This window comes from Stenella coeruleoalba (assembly GCF_951394435.1).
Source record: "Stenella coeruleoalba genome assembly, chromosome: 14".
NCBI lineage: Eukaryota > Metazoa > Chordata > Mammalia > Artiodactyla > Delphinidae > Stenella > Stenella coeruleoalba.
Window position 1 is genome coordinate 74,304,192 of NC_137160.1, and position 18,031 is coordinate 74,322,222.

At 38.5% G+C, this 18,031-nt stretch overlaps 1 protein-coding gene across 2 annotated transcripts in view; it reads left to right on the forward strand.

Annotated features, from left to right (window-relative positions):
- Positions 1-18,031, forward strand: part of PTPN11 (protein tyrosine phosphatase non-receptor type 11) — a 78,354-nt gene that overhangs the window by 15,127 nt on the left and 45,196 nt on the right. For both annotated transcript variants that reach the window (XM_079943500.1, XM_079943501.1), the window contains exons 2-6: positions 2,952-3,074; positions 8,884-9,078; positions 10,875-11,067; positions 14,151-14,267; positions 14,919-15,032. In XM_079943500.1, the coding sequence (XP_079799626.1) occupies positions 2,952-3,074; positions 8,884-9,078; positions 10,875-11,067; positions 14,151-14,267; positions 14,919-15,032 (742 nt within the window). The remainder of the gene's footprint in view (positions 1-2,951; positions 3,075-8,883; positions 9,079-10,874; positions 11,068-14,150; positions 14,268-14,918; positions 15,033-18,031) is intronic.

Sequence of the window (18,031 nt, forward strand, 5' to 3'; positions counted from 1 at the left end):
TGCAGGTAAATAAATTTCCTCCTTCTACTTCCTTTCCTTGTTGTCACCTAATTGCCAAATGGATCCTGTCTCTTTTTTGCCTTTTTCTTCCCCAGAGACCATGCATTTCTAACACTACACCTTAAATCATTCCCCTTTCCTATAAATAGGGCTCTGATCTACAAGAAAACTTTTTCAATATTTTCACACTTAGGGTGGACTTTCTCTTTCTGGAGGTGTTTTTACAGCAATTTTAGGCCTGCCACTAGCTCCCCTGTTCTCTCTGACATGCAGTTTTTCTCAGAATGCCCTTGGCTTGGCACAGAGGGTTGCAGTAAGAAGATGAGAGATCACTACTGAGATTTGGTATGTCTTCTTTTTTTACTTACAGGTAATTTGGAAGTTTGGGCATTCTCTGTCTTCTACTTTTGTTGAGGGCATGGTTAGGTTATTGTGTGGTTTTACTTGTTCTTTTTTAAAAATTCCATATTTAAAAAAAATTCCCGTTAGTTTTTTATTTATTTATTTATTTATTTATTTATTTATTCTGGCCACACTGTGTGGCATGGGGATTGAACCCACGCCCCCTGCATTGGAAGCGTAGAGTCTTAACCACTGGACTGCCAGGGAAGTCCTCTGTATTGTTTTTGAAGGATATGTGGGAAGATGTGAATTTAGGCAGTCATCATTGTCCTTGGCTACCCTGAAGTCCAGGCACTGTTATAGACACTTTATAAATATTAACTCATTTTATCCTCTCAACACCCTGTGACACAGTGCTGTTGCTATTCCCATTTTATAGATGAGTTAACAGTTTAAATAAGTAGCCTGGGATCACACAGAGCTGGGATCTGAACCAAAGTAGTCTGGTTCCAGAGTCCGTGCTCCTACCCATAAAACTTTGCCACCACATGCCAACGATTCTCAGCTTTTTTACTTCTGGGGTCTCCTCTTTTTTTTTTTTTAAACCATAAACCCAATATTCTAAAGAGAATTGTTTCGTAACCTGTATTCATCATATAATAATTAGTTTTCCCTTTTTGTTGTAGAAGAAAACATATATGCCACTCAGCTTCAGACTACCACACCAAGTAACATAATTGTTTTATAGCCAAAAGCAAGAGAGATTTGACATTTTAACTAGCTTATACAGGTAGACAAATTGAAGATTAACATAAGATTTTCACTATACTTTTTGAAAAGTTAAAAGTAACTGGAAGCCTTCTGTTATTGCTTTTTGATTCCCTAGGACTGTGGGGACTCAGGTGGGAACCATAGATTAAAGAAGCTGTGGACAAGATTTAAAAAAAAAAAAAAAGGATAGTTTAGTAATCATACTGTATGCAAAAGTATTGGATGCTGGAATGATAGGTATCTTATAAATTGAGGTTGAGTTTTCCCTGGGTAAAATTCTGCCTCGATCTTCTGATAAGCTCTCAGAGGGAGTAAAGAGCAAACTAATATTTTTTTCCTTTTGATCTGAACCCTGTGATTTTTCTCTAGGATAATCAGAATGATGTTTAGATTTCCCCAAAAATGCTAGTAAACTGCTATAGGAAAAATTAAAAAGAAAATAAATTTCAGTTAATGTAAACAACAGGAATGTTGATAGACTATGTCTAGATTCTTGCCTTTTCTGATTATTTCTTGTCAGAACAATCTTATAGTTATTGTCATGATTGTCAGTAATATCTAACTATTAGTGCTTAATATGTACCAGACACTCAGATGATTAAGCATCTCATATTTAACATGTACCAGGGCTTCCTTCCCTGGTGGCGCAGTAGTTAAGAATCTGCCTGCCAATGCAGGAGACATGGGTTTGAGCCCTGGTGCAGGAAGATGCCACATGCCGCGGAGCTACTAACCCCGTGCGCCACAACTACTGAGCCTGCACACCTAGAGCCCGTGCTCCACAGCAAGAGAAGCCACTGCAATGAGAAGTCCACGCACCACAACAAAGAGCAGCCCCCACTCGCCGCAGCTAGAGAAAGCCTGCGCGTACCAACGCAGCCAAAAATAAATAAAAAATTAAAAAAAAAAAAGATTTAACACGTACCAAATCTAACACTTGATTTTTCCTCCCCCCACCCTTTTTCCACATCTCGTACGTGGTACCGCCAACCTTCCACTTGCCCTGACATGATACCTAGGAGTTGTTCTTACTCCTTTCTTTCTTTCCCATCTCATATGTAATAGATTAGGAAATCCTGTTGGCTACCCTTAAAATACTCCCAGTTGGACCGTTTATCACTACTCCTTCCACCACTTTGGTCCTTGGTACCACCATCTCTTGCCTGGATTATCACAATAGCTTATTTAACTGATCTATGTGCTTCTACCCTTGCACGATAGCTTGAAGATGTTTTAAAAATATAAGTCAGATCACGTTGCTCCTCTGCCTAAAACCCTCTAGTCCTTTCCCATTTCACAAAAAATAAAAACTGAAGTTTTTACAGTGTCCTCCGAGGCCCTGCATCATCAGGCTTTTCATTACCTCTCTGGCCTCATCTACTGCTCTGTCCCTTAAGTGTTTTGCTCCAAGCATACTGGCCTCTTGAGTGCTTGAGCATGTCAAATACAGTCTGCCCCCGTGCCCTTGATCTTGTTCCTCCCTCTGCCTGATATGTTCCTTTCCTATATGGCTGCATATTGCTGCCTCATTTCTTCCAGGTCTGATCAAATGTTACCTTATTGCTAAGGCCCTCCCCACCACCCTATATAAATAGCATCCACCTCAGCCCCAATCCCACTGACCATGCCCCCAGCCCCATCTACTGTGCTAGCAGGATCCCAGGCTCCTACCACGGGGAAGACAAGGAGGAGGCGGTGACCAAAGAGAGGAAGGGAAAGGGATTGGGTTGGTGTTTTTATTTGCTACTCTACTAATAAGCATTTTAGCTGTGACGGTGTGGGAAGTAGTGCCGACAGAGTCCTTTGTTTTTCATTGGTCTATTTCTCTCTCTCTCAAGATGGTTTCACCCAAATATCACTGGCGTGGAGGCAGAAAACCTACTGTTGACAAGAGGAGTTGATGGCAGTTTTTTGGCAAGGCCCAGTAAAAGTAACCCTGGAGACTTTACACTTTCTGTTAGGTAAGTTGCAAGAAAAAGAGAGAATCCTGAGAGTGTTTTCCAGGGGGGGAATGTTAGGACCACACTTGGACAACTTGTGACCCTCATTTAGAGCCTGAAGGTCTGCCTGCTGCCCCGTGGGTGAGGCCTTGCCAGTGCCCTGGCCCACAGATCAGGTGTGATTCAGACCTGCTGTGGGGTTCGGGATGTGGCCTCCTGAGAGTGAGAGGCTCGGGGAGTCAGCAGAAGGGGCCTGAAGGTGGGCTTTTTCTCCCTTGAGAGGCCACTGAGGATGAGCTGGAGCACAGCATAGCAAGTTCTTAAAGCCTGGGTCGATCCTGCTTCAATCCAAAACAAGGCTCCATCCTTGTTCCCTGCATTTTTCCTTTCCCATCTGTTGATTACAGAATGGGACAAATACTCTCTAAGAGTTTCTTCAAACAGCCTCACAGACGTAGAAAACAAGCTTATGGTTACCAAAGGGGAAAGTGGGGTGGGGGAATAAATTAGGAGTTTGGGATGAACAGGTACACACTACTATATATAAAATAGATAAACAACAAAGGCCTACTGTATAGCACAGGGAACTATACTCAATATCCTGTAATAGCCTGTAAGGGAAAAGAATCTGAAAAAGTATATAACTAAATCACTTTGCTGGACACCTGAAACTAACACGACATTGTAAATCAATTATACTTTAATTTAAAAAGAAAAAAGAAAGAAAGAAAGAAGGAGAAGAGTTTCTCCAGATCACTTTTCTTTTTCAAGAAATAAAACATCACTGAGGAAGTTGTGGTCCCGTTTGTTCCCCTGCCCAGTCCCATTCCCCTCCCTCTTTCCTCAGAGGAAACCACCATCAAGAGGTTGGTATATCTCCTTCCTGAACGTGTTTTTATACTTGTACTGCATTTGTGCTATGTGTGAATGATATGAGGTTGGTTTGTGTGTTTTTAGAATTCATATCCATGGCTTTATAATGTACGTATTCTGAGACTACCTTTAAATTTTTTTTGAGTTCTGTGCTGATACATATAGATCTAATTAGTAACTTTAATGGCTATATAATATTCGAAGGTGTGCATATACCACAGTTTATCCCACCCCCTATTGTTGGACACTGAGTTGTTTTTAGTTTGTTTAAAATTGTTTTGAACAGTATTGGCAACATCTATTACATGTTTCTTTGGACACATGTGGGAGAGTTTTTCTAGAAATTGACTTTCTCTTATATACTCAATCTCCTTACTCTAGCTCATTCCAGGAGCCAGAACTGAACTGCTCTATGAATTTTCTTTTATTATTATTATTTTTAAATAAAGAAGTAAGGAAAACATGTTCTGAGGATTTATTTAGGACTCCTTCGGGATTTGGGAAGTCCCTTTTTGGTATCGATTAGTTTCTCAAGGAGCTCACGTTGTTGGCTTTTACTTCCGTTTTGCAACAAGGAGAGGGCAGAAGCCTTCATGAATTTTCCCAGGCTTATCCTAGTACAGACTTCTAACCTACAGTTGAGTGACATTTGACCTGTAAGAGCTTGGATGGAGATTATATAATAATAACAACAATGATGTTGAGGAGGAGGATGATAGCAGACGTTATTGAGGGCTTGACATATTCCAGGCCAGCTTGCTAAGCACTCTCCACATATCATTTTATTTAATCTCTCCAACAACCTATGAATAAATGCCACTATTATCTTCATGTTAGGGGTGAGTAAGCTGAAGCACAGAGGTTAATTTACAAAGCTGGTTTCATAGCTAGTAAGTGGCAGAGCCGGGACTACAGAACTGGTGAGGTTTTTTTTTTTTTCTTTTTCCTCAACTTTTTATCTTGAGAAATTTCAGCCCTATAGGAAAGTCAAAAGATGAGTACGGTGAATACCCACATTCCCTTTACCTGTTAACATTTTGCCATGTTTGCTCTTTTTCTCTGAGTGTGTGTGTGTATGTGTATACTCTCCCCTCCCCCAACCTTTTGAAAATAAGTTGCAGATGTCAGGATGCTTATTTTTACCTCTGAGTACTTCAGTGTGCATGACCTATGAACAAGGACATCCTGTATAACTACAATATCATGATTATATATAAGAAATTTTAAGTGATTCCATAATGTTATCTAACACACAGTCCATATTCAAATTTCTCTCGTCATTTCAATAGTGGATTTTGAAGTCATCCCTTTATTTCACATCAGGAAGCACAAAATATCTGTTTGCCCCATCTTCTGGAGTGTCATTGCTTTTAGGCCCTTTTAGTAGACAGAGCTGGGAAATAAATACTTATATATTTAAAACCAAATTTTAAATATATCAGTATCAATAAATATATAAATATATATCAGACGAGTCTGATAGCTCTAGTTCAGCCCAGTTTACCTTTTCCCATTCCGTATTTGTGTTTCCCTTCTGTAGAGAGAACCGTGTTTCACAGCAGCATCAATGTATGACCTCATTTGCCCAATCTTCTAATACAAAGATAGTTTCAGAATTACTATACCATTATCATTTCTAATTACAAACCCATTAAGTAAAGTTCATGATTTCTCTGCAGTGTTTCTGTTCACAGCATGTATCCCACTAAGGGTGTATAATCTGTACTGTGTTCAAAAGCTACGGGAATTAATTTTCTGTGTAGTTACAAACTTACTGCAAAGTTGGAGTCATTTCTTTCTTTCTGTATTCAGTTTTTTGGTTTTGTACTCATTTTTTTGATCCTTGTTGATTTTATTTTTTGAATATGTGAAACATTTACAAGATTTAAAAGTCAAACTGTATAAAAAGGTATATTCTGACAAACCTTATTCTTATCCCTACCCTGTGTACCTTATTTCCATCCCTGTAGGTAACCAGTTTTATTAATTTATGGTTTATCCTTCTGTGTTTCTTTTCACACATGAAGTGGAATACTAAGTCTATGTCTTTGTAGTTTACTTTTTTCACTTACAGAAATCTTTTAGTGATCTTTATCATTTTTTAAATTAACTGCATAGCATATAACTTTATACAATTTCCTAAAAATGGGAATTTAGTTATTTCCAATATATTACAATGATAAATAATACTGCATTTAATATGATAACATTTTGCATATGTTTTGTGCTTTTGGAAATGTATCTTCAGAGGTGAATTCCCGGGAGAGAGATGACTGGGGCAGAGAGTCAATATATATTAGTATAGTTTTTCCAAATTCCCCTCCACAGTGATTGTACCATTTTGCATTCTCACCAACAGTGTCTGAGGGTCCCTGTTTTTCCACAGCTTCCAGTTGAGTGTTGTCAAGCTTTTCACTTTCGTCATCCTGATAGGTGAGAAATGGTATCTCAGTGAATTTTAATTTCTCTTATGATTGAAGCTGAACATCTTTTAATAAGGTTAAAGGTCATCTGTATATCTTTTTGGTGAACTGTCTTAGAATCAGTGCTTTTAACAACTCTTAAACTGCCAAGTTTCACTTTATATATGTTTTCTTATGTATATGATGTATATTATAGACACTGAGATGCATGTGTGTGTGTGTGTGTGCATGCATAAATGACAAGTTTATTGTTCTAGTTTTCTACAGTGATCTAATCTTTTTGTTATGTGCCCATGCTAAAAATTTGATGATTAGGTTGCCTTAGTTAGTCAAGGAAGATCCCCTTTTTTTAATTTTGAGGAAAAAAAAATACAGAAAAATACAAAAAATTATGTCCAATTACCCATATTGTATTTATTGCCAGTCATTTTTTCCTTCAAAATAAAATATAAAAAAAAAGCAAAATTTCCCTTTTTTCACCACCCTTCCTGCTGTTCTTCTCTTTGCCACAGAGACAGCTACTTTCTGAGTTTGGTGTATTTCTTTCTAGTTCATTAAAAAAAAAGTACAGGGCTTCCCTGGTGGTGCAGTGGTTGGGAGTCCGCCTGCCAATGAAGGGGACTTGGGTTCCAGCCCTCGCCCGGGAGGATCCCGCATGCTGCGGGGCAACTAGGCCCGTGAGCCACAACTACTGACCCATGTGCCGCAACTGCTGAAGCCTGCACGCCTGGAGCCCCTGCTCCGCGGCGGGAGAGGCCACCGCGGTGGGGGGCCCGTGCACTGCAGCAAAGAGTGGCCCCCACTCACCGCAACTGGAGAGGGCCCGCCCACAGCAATGAAGACCCAACACAGACAAAAATAAATAAATAAAATAAATAAATTTTTTTTAAAAGTACATATAATAAGTAATATAACATAAAAGTAATATAATAATAAAATATAATATATATGTATGTCTGTGGTCTGTGTCATGAATAATGTATAATATTACTTGTGTGCATTCTGAAATTTTCACAAATGGTACATGCTGAGCATATCATTCTGCATTGTGCTTCTTTCATGCAATATCATGGTTTTTTTTGGCTGCGCTGTGTGGCTTGGGGTATCTTAGTTCCTCAACCAGGGATTGAACTTGGGCCCCTGCAGTGAAAGCGCTGAGTCCTAACCACTGGACTGCCAGGGAATTCCCAGTATCATGTTTTTGAGATCCATCTATGTTGCTTTATAGTCCATACCTGAAATATCTGTTTTTGTGATATGTTAAGTCAAGGTTAGAGACAGAAAGCTGAGGTGTTAAAATAGAATCAGGTGTAGCTGGAGGAGAGAGACCCAGAGTACTTTTTTTACCCACTGGAAAAGATTGTAACCAAAAGTTAGAAGTAGATATTGTTATTAACATTGTAGGACAATTTTTCTTACTTTCCTACGTTTCCATTTTCCTTTATCTTTAGTAGAATTGTGTTTATATTTAACAGAGGCTTCATCAATAACACTATAGGGTCAGACTAAAAAATAAAAAAAGGTCAGTGATTACCATTTTGGGGTTGCCAGACCCCTTGGGTCCACAAAGATGATTACGGGTGTCCTTGAGATGTACTTAATAGTACAGAAAACCAAATGGAAATCATCAAACTGCCTAGGCTAACTAAAATACCAAGTTTTAGAAACTTTTGGTCAGTGTTGTCAATTCATTGGGTTGACATACTAGCTATCTCACATGGGAAACTCTGTTAATTATATGTCTTTAAAATGATTTTTAAAGATACAATTACATATAGTATCTTAAGTGTATATTGAGATGAGTTTTGACAAATGTGTTTATCAATGCAACCAGAGCTCCAATCAAAATCTTAAGTATTTCTATCACCCTAGAAAGTTTCTTGGTGCCGGTTTCTATTCTCCCTCCCCCTAAGAGGCAACCACTCTTCTCTTTTCTATTCCCATTGACTAGCTTATTCTACAACGTCATATAAATGAAGTCATACAGTATATATTCTTTTGTGTCTGGCTTCTTTCTCTTAACGTAATGTTTTTGAGATTCACCTAAGTTGATTGTATATATCAGTGGTCCTCTCTCTTATTTAAATTGCTGTGTGATATTTCATTGTATGAGTATTTGTGTATCCATTTTGGCCATAAATATTTGACCTTTCAATTTTTTTCTACTACAAAAAGGCTGCAATGAATATTCTTGTACAAGTCTTTTGGTAGCCATGCAGTTTCATTCCTTTGGGGCAAAATACTAGGAGTATGTTTGCTGGATTATAAGGTAAATGTACGTTTAATTTTAGCGATATTTGTCTTGATTAATTGATGAGAAAAATGATTGTCACTTAATATACGCAGAGCCCTTTGTGTTGAAATGGTTGACTGGTTATTTCACTCACTGCATTTGTTTAGGAAAAGCGTAAACTTGCACATTCCTTGGGTTTGTTTCAATGTTTAGGTGAAATCTGATAACGAATATGAGATCCGTTTTTACTAGTAGCTCTTTATTTGTCTTTTACCCCCACTTTTCTAATGGACTATTTTAGAAGAAATGGAGCTGTCACCCACATCAAGATTCAGAACACTGGTGATTACTATGACTTGTATGGAGGGGAGAAGTTTGCCACTTTGGCTGAATTGGTCCAGTATTACATGGAACATCATGGGCAATTAAAAGAGAAGAATGGAGATGTTATTGAGCTCAAATATCCTCTGAACTGTGCAGATCCTACCTCTGAAAGGTCAGTTACATTTTCGTAACTGCAGAGTCTGCATCTCTCCCACGCCATAGGTGTGAGGTGAATGCATTATGGGGGTTTGACTTCTGTTTCTCAAACTGTAATCTTAAAAGTGTTACTAAAGTAAGAGTAATAGGATCAGATTATTCTCAGAGTGGCCTTTTCTGAAGGCCACCTTTCTGAAGCAAAAGCTTCAGTCAGTGTTACTTACACTCGTTCTACAGAAGTCTCAGACTATTCCTGTATATACTTGATACATGCAATAATGTTAAGATTATTGACCTTGAGTGTTATCGAACTTTGAGCGTTAGGAGAGGAAAACAAATGATAATGGGAACACCAAAATAGCAGTTCCCTGTAGTAGCTTCTGACCAGCTATTCAGCAATGCCACCAACAGATGTCAGTTTAAGCTCAGAAGTGGGAAAGCAGAGGACTCGGTCAGATTTTTCATCAGTTCTTTTATGTTATATCCACAAATGTGTGAGAATGACCCTAATTAGAGGGAATCGTATTATTTCAGAGATCTTTCCCCAGTGTTGGAACTAAGCTGATGAAAGCTGGGGCTTGACTTAACTTGCATTAATTTTATTGGTTTTCTGCATTCCCAGTCTCTTCTCTCTGACTCAGTACCAAATCAGGGTCTCTTAATTAGGTTTGAATATTTTCTGTCTTCAAGTAGGTTTCTTCTACTTATACCTTCGTGTCACTGGTATTTTATGCTGATAATTTGTTTTCCAGCCAAATTATTAAGCAAAAGGCTGTCAGCCAATTCTGTGCGGTTTATTTAATTTTACTCTGTTCAGTTGAGGGTAGATGAAAAATACCTCGAAGTATATTCCTTTAGTGTTGAGCCATTAGCAGTATGTGCTGTGATCATGCTTGTTTCCTCACCAAGATCCTGAGGGAAAAAGCCACATTATTAATATGACTATGTTAAGATGTTTTCTGTAGTAACTTAGAGTAGCACTGTTTCACAGTCTGACCTCAGATGGCCTACATTAGGACTCTGGTGTGCTGGTTAAAAATGCAGCTTGCTGGGCCCCATTCAGACTTAGTGTATTGGTATCTCTCATTGTGAGGCATGGGAATTCACATTTTTAGCAAAATCCCTTGCCTCTACTCCAAGTCTTACGTGCATTAAAATTTGAAATGATGACCCAGTGGATAGTACAAGGATGTTGACAGCAAACTTGGAGGCTATTGAAGTATAGATTGGAAATCTGGAAAAGCTTGGAATGCCTGAACTAATTTATAATGAAGATCCTTTTTAATGTAGTGTTTGCATGCCAAAGCAAGGGCAAACATTCAAATGATTCTCTGTCGCTACCATAACTCTCTATTATAACTTCTTTAAATGACTGTAATTAAATAATTGGTCCTTTTAGGGTTTGGCAGTGGAGAAATGACAAACTGCCTTTTTAAAAGATGGGGGATTTAAAAGAAAATAGGAAAGATTGAGGATATTTGCCTCCAAATGATTGTGGGCTCATTTAAGGAGTTTAATGGTCATTCTTTTTTTTTTTTTTTTTGGCCGCACCACGTAATCTGTGGGATTTTAGTTCCCTGACCAGGGACTGAACCCGGGCCATGCCAGTGAAAGCCCGGAATCCTAACCATTGTCATTTTTCCTGCCTGCTTGGGATGCAAATTCTGTCTTATGTGGAATGGATCAATCTCTTGGAGGAACGTGCCTGTTTTTAATTGTGTTGAGTAGAGGTGACTATGTACGGTAGTTTTGTGAAAGAATGTTGTGAACGCATGGCAGAACTCAATTGATTTTTCATTTAAAAAAATTTAGGTGGTTTCATGGACATCTCTCTGGGAAAGAAGCAGAGAAATTATTAACCGAGAAAGGAAAACACGGTAGCTTTCTTGTGCGGGAGAGCCAGAGCCACCCTGGAGATTTTGTTCTCTCTGTCCGAACCGGAGATGACAAAGGGGAGAGCAATGACGGCAAGTCTAAAGTGACCCATGTTATGATCCGCTGTCAGGTAAAACCCGGATTGAACTGTGGGTCTGGTGAAACGTCATCTTTGGGTGGTTTTTTGGCTGGGAGAAGACCGACACCATTACTTCCAAAGTCATTTAGTTAAGGGCTTCTACACTTTTAGTACCTTGTTAATTATAACTGTTTCATCATTTCCGAACTTTATTAAATTACTTATTTCCTCTCTATCTCTGGCAGATTAAGTCATGCCTCAGTACGTCACCTTCTGCCCTGCAGTATCTTTTTTTTTTTCCTTTGGCTACATCACGCAGCTTATAGGATCTTAGTTCCCCGACCAGGGATTGAACCTGAACCCTTGGCAGTGAAAGCACCGAGTCCTAACCACTGGACTGCCAGGGAATTCCCAGCCCTGCAGTATCTCAGTCTGTGCTTGGTTACAGCTGGAGTCTGCCTCTGTCTTAATTTCTAAAGCTATGGCCTCAGCTTCTCCCTTGGGTCAGCACAGTCTAGCCTGTGACTACATGTACTTTCATATTATAGAATTCTGGTTAAGGCTGGGAGAACTGAACTTACCATTTCTTGTTTTTAATGTGATGGCTAGACCAGGGAGGTTGGTTCTCAGTCAACTACATCAAACTTTGTTTTGACATAGTTTCCTAAATAGCAACTGTCTATTCACTTATTGCTTCGGTTTTTCAATAAGATTAAAAAAAAAAAACCAAAAAAACCCAGCTTTATTGAGATATAATTCACACACCATACAATTCACCCTTTTAAAGTGGACAATTTGGTGGTTTTTAGTATATTCACAAATTAGGCAGCCAACAACGTTAATTCCAGAACATTTTCATCACCCCAACAAGAAACCCTGGGTTCATTACCAGTCCCTCCCCATTTTTCCCCCTCCCCCCAGCTCTTGGCAACCGCTAACCTCTTTGTTTCAATGGATTTGCCTATTTTGTATATTTTATATAGATGGAATCATGTAATATGTGGCCTTTTGTGACTGACTTCTTTTACTTAGCATGTTTTTCAAGGTTTATCCATGTTATAGCATGTGTCAGTAAACTCTTTATTGGCAAACATTTTGTTGTATGGATATATACCACATTTTGTTTATCCATTAAAAAATTAATGGGCATTTTGGGCCATTAATTATTATGAATAATGCTGCTATGAATATTTATATACATTTATGTATTTATCATTTTGTGGTATTCTCTGTTTGATGAGCCATCATGTTCATATTTTCTTTTAATTTATACTTTCCTTTAGTTCTTTGAATATATTTATACTAGCTGGTTTAAAGTCATTGTCTGGGCTTTCTCAAGGACAGTTTCTGTTGAATGCTTCCCACCCTCCCCCCCACCCCCAAGTATGGACCATATTTTCTTGTTTCTTTGCATGTCTCATAAGTTTTTGTTGGAAACTAGGCATTTTAAATAATATAATATAAATCCTTTGCCCTCCTTTCTCAGGCAGTATTATTTGTTGTTGCTACTTTTTCTTGTTCCTGTAGTTGTTGTTGCTGTTTGTGTGTTCAGTGACTTTCCTGTCTTTGTCTTGCGTGGCCACTGAAGTCTTTGCTTGGGTAGCTTAGTGATCAGTTAATGATTGAACAGAGATTTCCTTAAATGCCTTGAAACATTAAATCTCCCAGCCTTTGCCAGGGAGGCTCTGTGTGTGTGTGTGTGTGTGTGTGTGTGTGTGTGTGTGTGTGTGTGTGTTGGGGCACGACTGCCTTCAGTGCTCTGGCACCTTAAAACTCTGCCTTAGTCTTCACTTCCTGCTTGCACAGAACCTCAGGATGAGCTAGACGTAAAGATTAGGGCCTTCCTGGATCTTTCCTGAACTTCACACAGCCATGCACGTGCACATGCACATGTCCTTCTAGATTCTCAAGGATATGTTGGAGGTTTTCAGAGCCCCGTGTGGACAATGTCTGGATTTTCCTTTTAAGTTTTTGATCAATCTCTTATTTGCCCTGACTGGTATTGCTGCCTTAGGCCACTGTGATATTAAACAATTGCTGCTGATTGTTTTTGGGAGATCCCCTGAAGGCCGGCTGAGTAAGCTGTAAGTCAATCAAATAAAGACAAGCTCTGAAAATAAGGCTTTCCCAGGGAGCTGCTAAACAGATCAGACAGTGATAATTGTCTAGGGATAGGTCTGGAAAGAGCTCCAAATCCATCTGTCTACTCCAGTTATGCTAAGCTGCTTTGTTTTCACAGCTACTGTGGTTATGAGACTATTGGTTTTCAAGGCTACCAAGAAGCTGGGGAGAGGTAGGTGGGAATAGGGCAAGTTAAAAGGCCACACAATTTGTTGTTCTCATCAAGGTCCAATCTTTTTCTTGAATAAATGCTCCTTGAACTTTATTGGTTAATTTTCAGAGTTCTGAAAAAGTTGATGACAATTTTTGCCAGGGTTCTTGTTACTTTTGTGAAAGAGCAGAGTTTCAGAGGTCCTTACTCTGTCATTCTGAAAGTGCTTCTTCCCCCCTCACTCGATTTATTTTTAAATAAAAGGTCATACCCAAATATCTTCATGTATCATTTCTAGGGTTTTGTATTTTCTAAGTTTAACCATTTTCCTGTTGTTTTCCTGAAACAGCCTATTCTGGTCTCCTTGTCAGAAAAAATTTCCTGGTCTCTGTTTATAATTTCCCTTTTAACTTTTCATTAGAAGATGAAAGTAAAGGCTTGTATATTGGACTTCAGTGCTGCCTCACCAGCCTTAGAGCTTGTTGTGTTTCAGAGAGAAGTAGTTATTTATCTTCTGTTCAGCAGCCTTGTGTGTAGTCACTTAGCCTAGAGTATAAGCAAATAGTAAATATGGTTTTTCTTTTTTTTTTCTAACTATTTAGTTAACCTATGAGGGAGAAACTTTTTTGTGGCCTAGTTAATGTTGGATACTTATTTAGAGCTTCTCACACCTCACAATGAACTCTTTTACATTGGATCTGCTTCTCCATTTTCATCATCTTTGTTGCTTCCCTTTCTTTGTGCTCTTACAGCTCTTCAATCTTTCCATTATTGGGGGAGAGTTAGTCTCTGTACTTGAGTTGGGAAAAACAGTAATTTAACATAAAGGTCATGAACATAATTTTTTTTTTTGTCTTGAAAGGAACTGAAATATGATGTTGGTGGAGGAGAACGGTTTGACTCTTTGACAGATCTCGTGGAGCATTACAAGAAGAATCCTATGGTAGAAACATTGGGCACAGTACTACAACTCAAGCAGGTAAGCATTTTGGAAAGCTAAACTCCCCCTCCTTATAGAGTTTAAGAAGTCCGAACATAGAATATTCCAAACAGACAGAAGTAGAATAGTATCGTGAACCTCCATGTACCCATCACCCAGCTTCAATTACGATCAACTCATCAAATCTTGTTTCATTTATTACTCCACTCACTACCTTCTTCTTGTAGTATTTGGAAACAAATTGTAGATAGTACATCATTTTCATGATTATCTCCGTATGTAATTCTAAAAGGCCTTATGGAGTTTTTAAAGCAAAGTTTTTATCAAATTTTCATTGTAGATGCACCTTTGGTTACCTTTAGGTGATCATACCTTTACATTTTGGAGTTATTGCTGTTTCAAAGCTCACACTTATTACTTAGTGGCAAATGATACCATCTCTAACATTGTGGTCTATTTATAAAGAAAAATAGGTTTGAATTTATATCAGCAAAGTGTGCGGAGATTGAAGAAACATATATTTCCTGAAAGAACAGAAAGGAAAGTGAAACTCTATTTGAAAACATTTACTGTGAACTTCCTGTCCTTGCCTCTATGAACACCAACATAGAAGTCTTTTTTTTTTTTTTGCATTAACACTTTTTTCTGTAATACTTTCTTCATTTCACACCAACTGCTGAATTTGATTAGCCCCTCAACACAACTCGTATCAATGCTGCTGAAATAGAAAGTCGGGTTCGAGAACTAAGCAAATTAGCTGAGACCACAGATAAAGTCAAACAAGGCTTTTGGGAAGAATTTGAGGTAAGTTTTTAAAAAAAATTTTTTTTACATGATTTATTAAATCCTGTTCTTAATGGAAGAGAAGTTGGTTTTATGTTTGGGATTGGATCTGAAAGACTCAGATCTGCGTCTTTTCTTAATTTGGCCATTGATTGACATGGAACAAGTTGCTGAGGGGGCTTTTTCAAACAGAGCTGCATTATGTTCTGGGAGAAGGGAGTTGGCAGTTAATATTACATGGATGAGCCAATAGCTCCATTTGGGTCTTTTGGTTTGGACTGCTGGCAAAACCCCAGAAAAAGAAAAGAATCTAATTCTTTGGAAGATTTCCAGCATTGGCTGTGGTCTTTAGAAAGAATCTATAGCTTTACTGCAGGGAATAAGTGAAAGACAGTTATCTCGTGGTGGCTTTAATCTGGGAGTTGAAATTTATATCTTTGAGAGGTTAAGGGAACTGATTTCTTTCCTGAAACCAGCTTGGGTAGGAGAATGTCCCCAGTGGGAGTGGGCTGTGTTCCTCTTGCACTGAAGTTTGTCACCTGCCAACTCATTGTAATCTTATTCTCTCCGTTATCATCCCTGTGACAGAAAACTTCGTCAAAAACAATTTTTTTTGTGTGTGTGCCATATTTACCTTCATAGTTATTCTTAGCATGTAGCACACAGTGCCTGGTACACAGCAGAAACTCCATAAATGTTTGTTGAATGAGTATTTGCATTTAGCTAATATTTATGTTATTTTATTAATACTACTCTGTTTATGGGAATGATTATTCCATACTTTTTGTAGGACTTTAGAATTCATAAATATTTGTGGAATGAATGAACAAATGAATGGCCACACGAAGTCCTTTTAACCACAGTATGTCAGATCAACTTGGCGAGATATTATTTCCATTTTACAGATGAGGAGCCTCAGACTCAGGGAGGTTAAGTAAATTGTCCAACTTCTGTACCACGAATATTGATTAAATTGCAGCACTGAGGATGTGTACAGAATAGAACAGTCATGGTCATTGCTGAACATTGCTAACCAGGGACTTGACCTCACATTTATTCTTTTTTCCAGCATTGGGTTAGTCACCAAGGACACCATGGTGAACAAGATGGACAGGGTTTCGTCTTTAAGGAGCTTTGAGTTGAGAGAGGGATAAGTACAGAAATTTTAGAAATCTTACATCAAAATTTGAATGAAAAGCCTATTTTTAAAAACTTTTTATTATGCAAAATTTCAAATATATACAGAAGCAGAGTGAATTGTATAATTATAGCAATATATACCTATCACTCAGCATTAACAATTGTTGATATCTGGCCAGTCTTTTTATTTTTTATAAATTAAATTTATTTATTTATTTATTTTTGGCGGCATTGGGTCTTCGTTGCTGCACATGGGCTTTCTCTAGTTGTGGCGAGCAGGGGCTACTCTTTGTTGAGGTGTGCGGGCTTCTCGTTGCGGTGGCATCTCTTGTTGTGGAGCACGGGCTCTAGAGCACAGGTTCAAAAGTTGTGGTACATGGGCTTAGTTGCTCCGTAGCATGTGGGATCTTCCTGGACCAGCAATCGCACCTGTGTCCCCTGCATTGGCAGGCAGATTCTTAACCACTGCACCATCAGGGAAGCGCCTGGCCAGTCTTTTTAAACTATACCCCACTTAACTCCCCCAGCCCTGGCTTATCTTGAAGCAAATCCCAGATGTTATTTCATCTGTAACTATTTCATTAAAAAAAATTATAACCAGAATATCATTATCACTCCTAAAACTATTAACAATAATTTCTTAATATTAACACATTATCAGTCACTGTTCACATTTTCTTGATCACACACACACACACACACACACACACACACACTTGCAGATTGTTTGAATTGGGAAGTGTTTTTTCCCCACTTGATTATGAAAAAAATTTTGAATATAAAATAGATTTGTATAAAGAACCCCCATGTACTATTACCAGTTTCACCAGTTACCCCTGATATCACATGAAATATCATAAATATTTCAGTATTCCTGGAATTCTTAAAAAATTAACCAAAACACTACTACCACATCTAAAAAAAGATAATAAAAATTCATCAAATAGCTAGTCATTGTTCCAATTAGGATAGCTATCTTTTTTTTTTTTTTAATTTGTTTGTTGTTGGATCATTTTTCAAATAAGTTCCCCGTGGATCTCTTTTTTTAAACTCTGTTTTTTTTGTCTTGTTTTGTTTTGTTTTGTTTTGCCGTGAGGTTTGTGGGATCTTAGTTCCCCAATCAGGGATCGAACCTGGGCCCTTGACAGTGAAAGTGCAGAGTCCTAACCACAAGACCACCAGGGAATTCCCACTGTTTTTAAAATCTTAATCCTCTTTATATTCTTACTCTCCTTTCAGCCTCTCTATTCCATCCTTTCCCCTCCCTTCCTTTCTCTTCCACTCCCTTTTCTTCTCGCTCTGTATTAGTCCATTCAGCTGATATAACAAAATACCATAGACTGGGTGGCTATACACAACTGAAATATATTTCTCAGAGTTCTCCAAATTCTGGAGTTCTGGAGGCTGGATCTGAGATCATGGTGCCAGTATGGTCCGGTGAGGGTCCTCTTCCAGCTTGGCAACTTCTCATTGTATTCCCTCCTGACAGAAGGGGTGAGGGAGCTCTGTGGACCTTGTGTATGAGGGCACTAATCCCATTCATGAGGGCTCCACCCTCCTGACCTAATCACTTCCCAAAGGCCTCACCTTCTAATACCGTCACCTTGGGCATCAGGATTTCAACATAGGAATTTTGGGGAGACACAAACATTCAGACCATAGGACCCTGCTTTTTGTTACTGTTTTTGTTATTGGAGAAAGCAGGTCCTTTCCAGAGAGTTACTTACGATCTGGATTTTTCTGAGTGTGTCTCTGTGGTGGCTTTTAACACCTTTCTCCCCTGTATTTCTTGTAAGTTGATCTATCTAGACACTTTGTTAGATCCGGTTTTTCTTTGGCAAGACTACATATGAGATGGTGTGTCAGGAGGTGCTTATGTA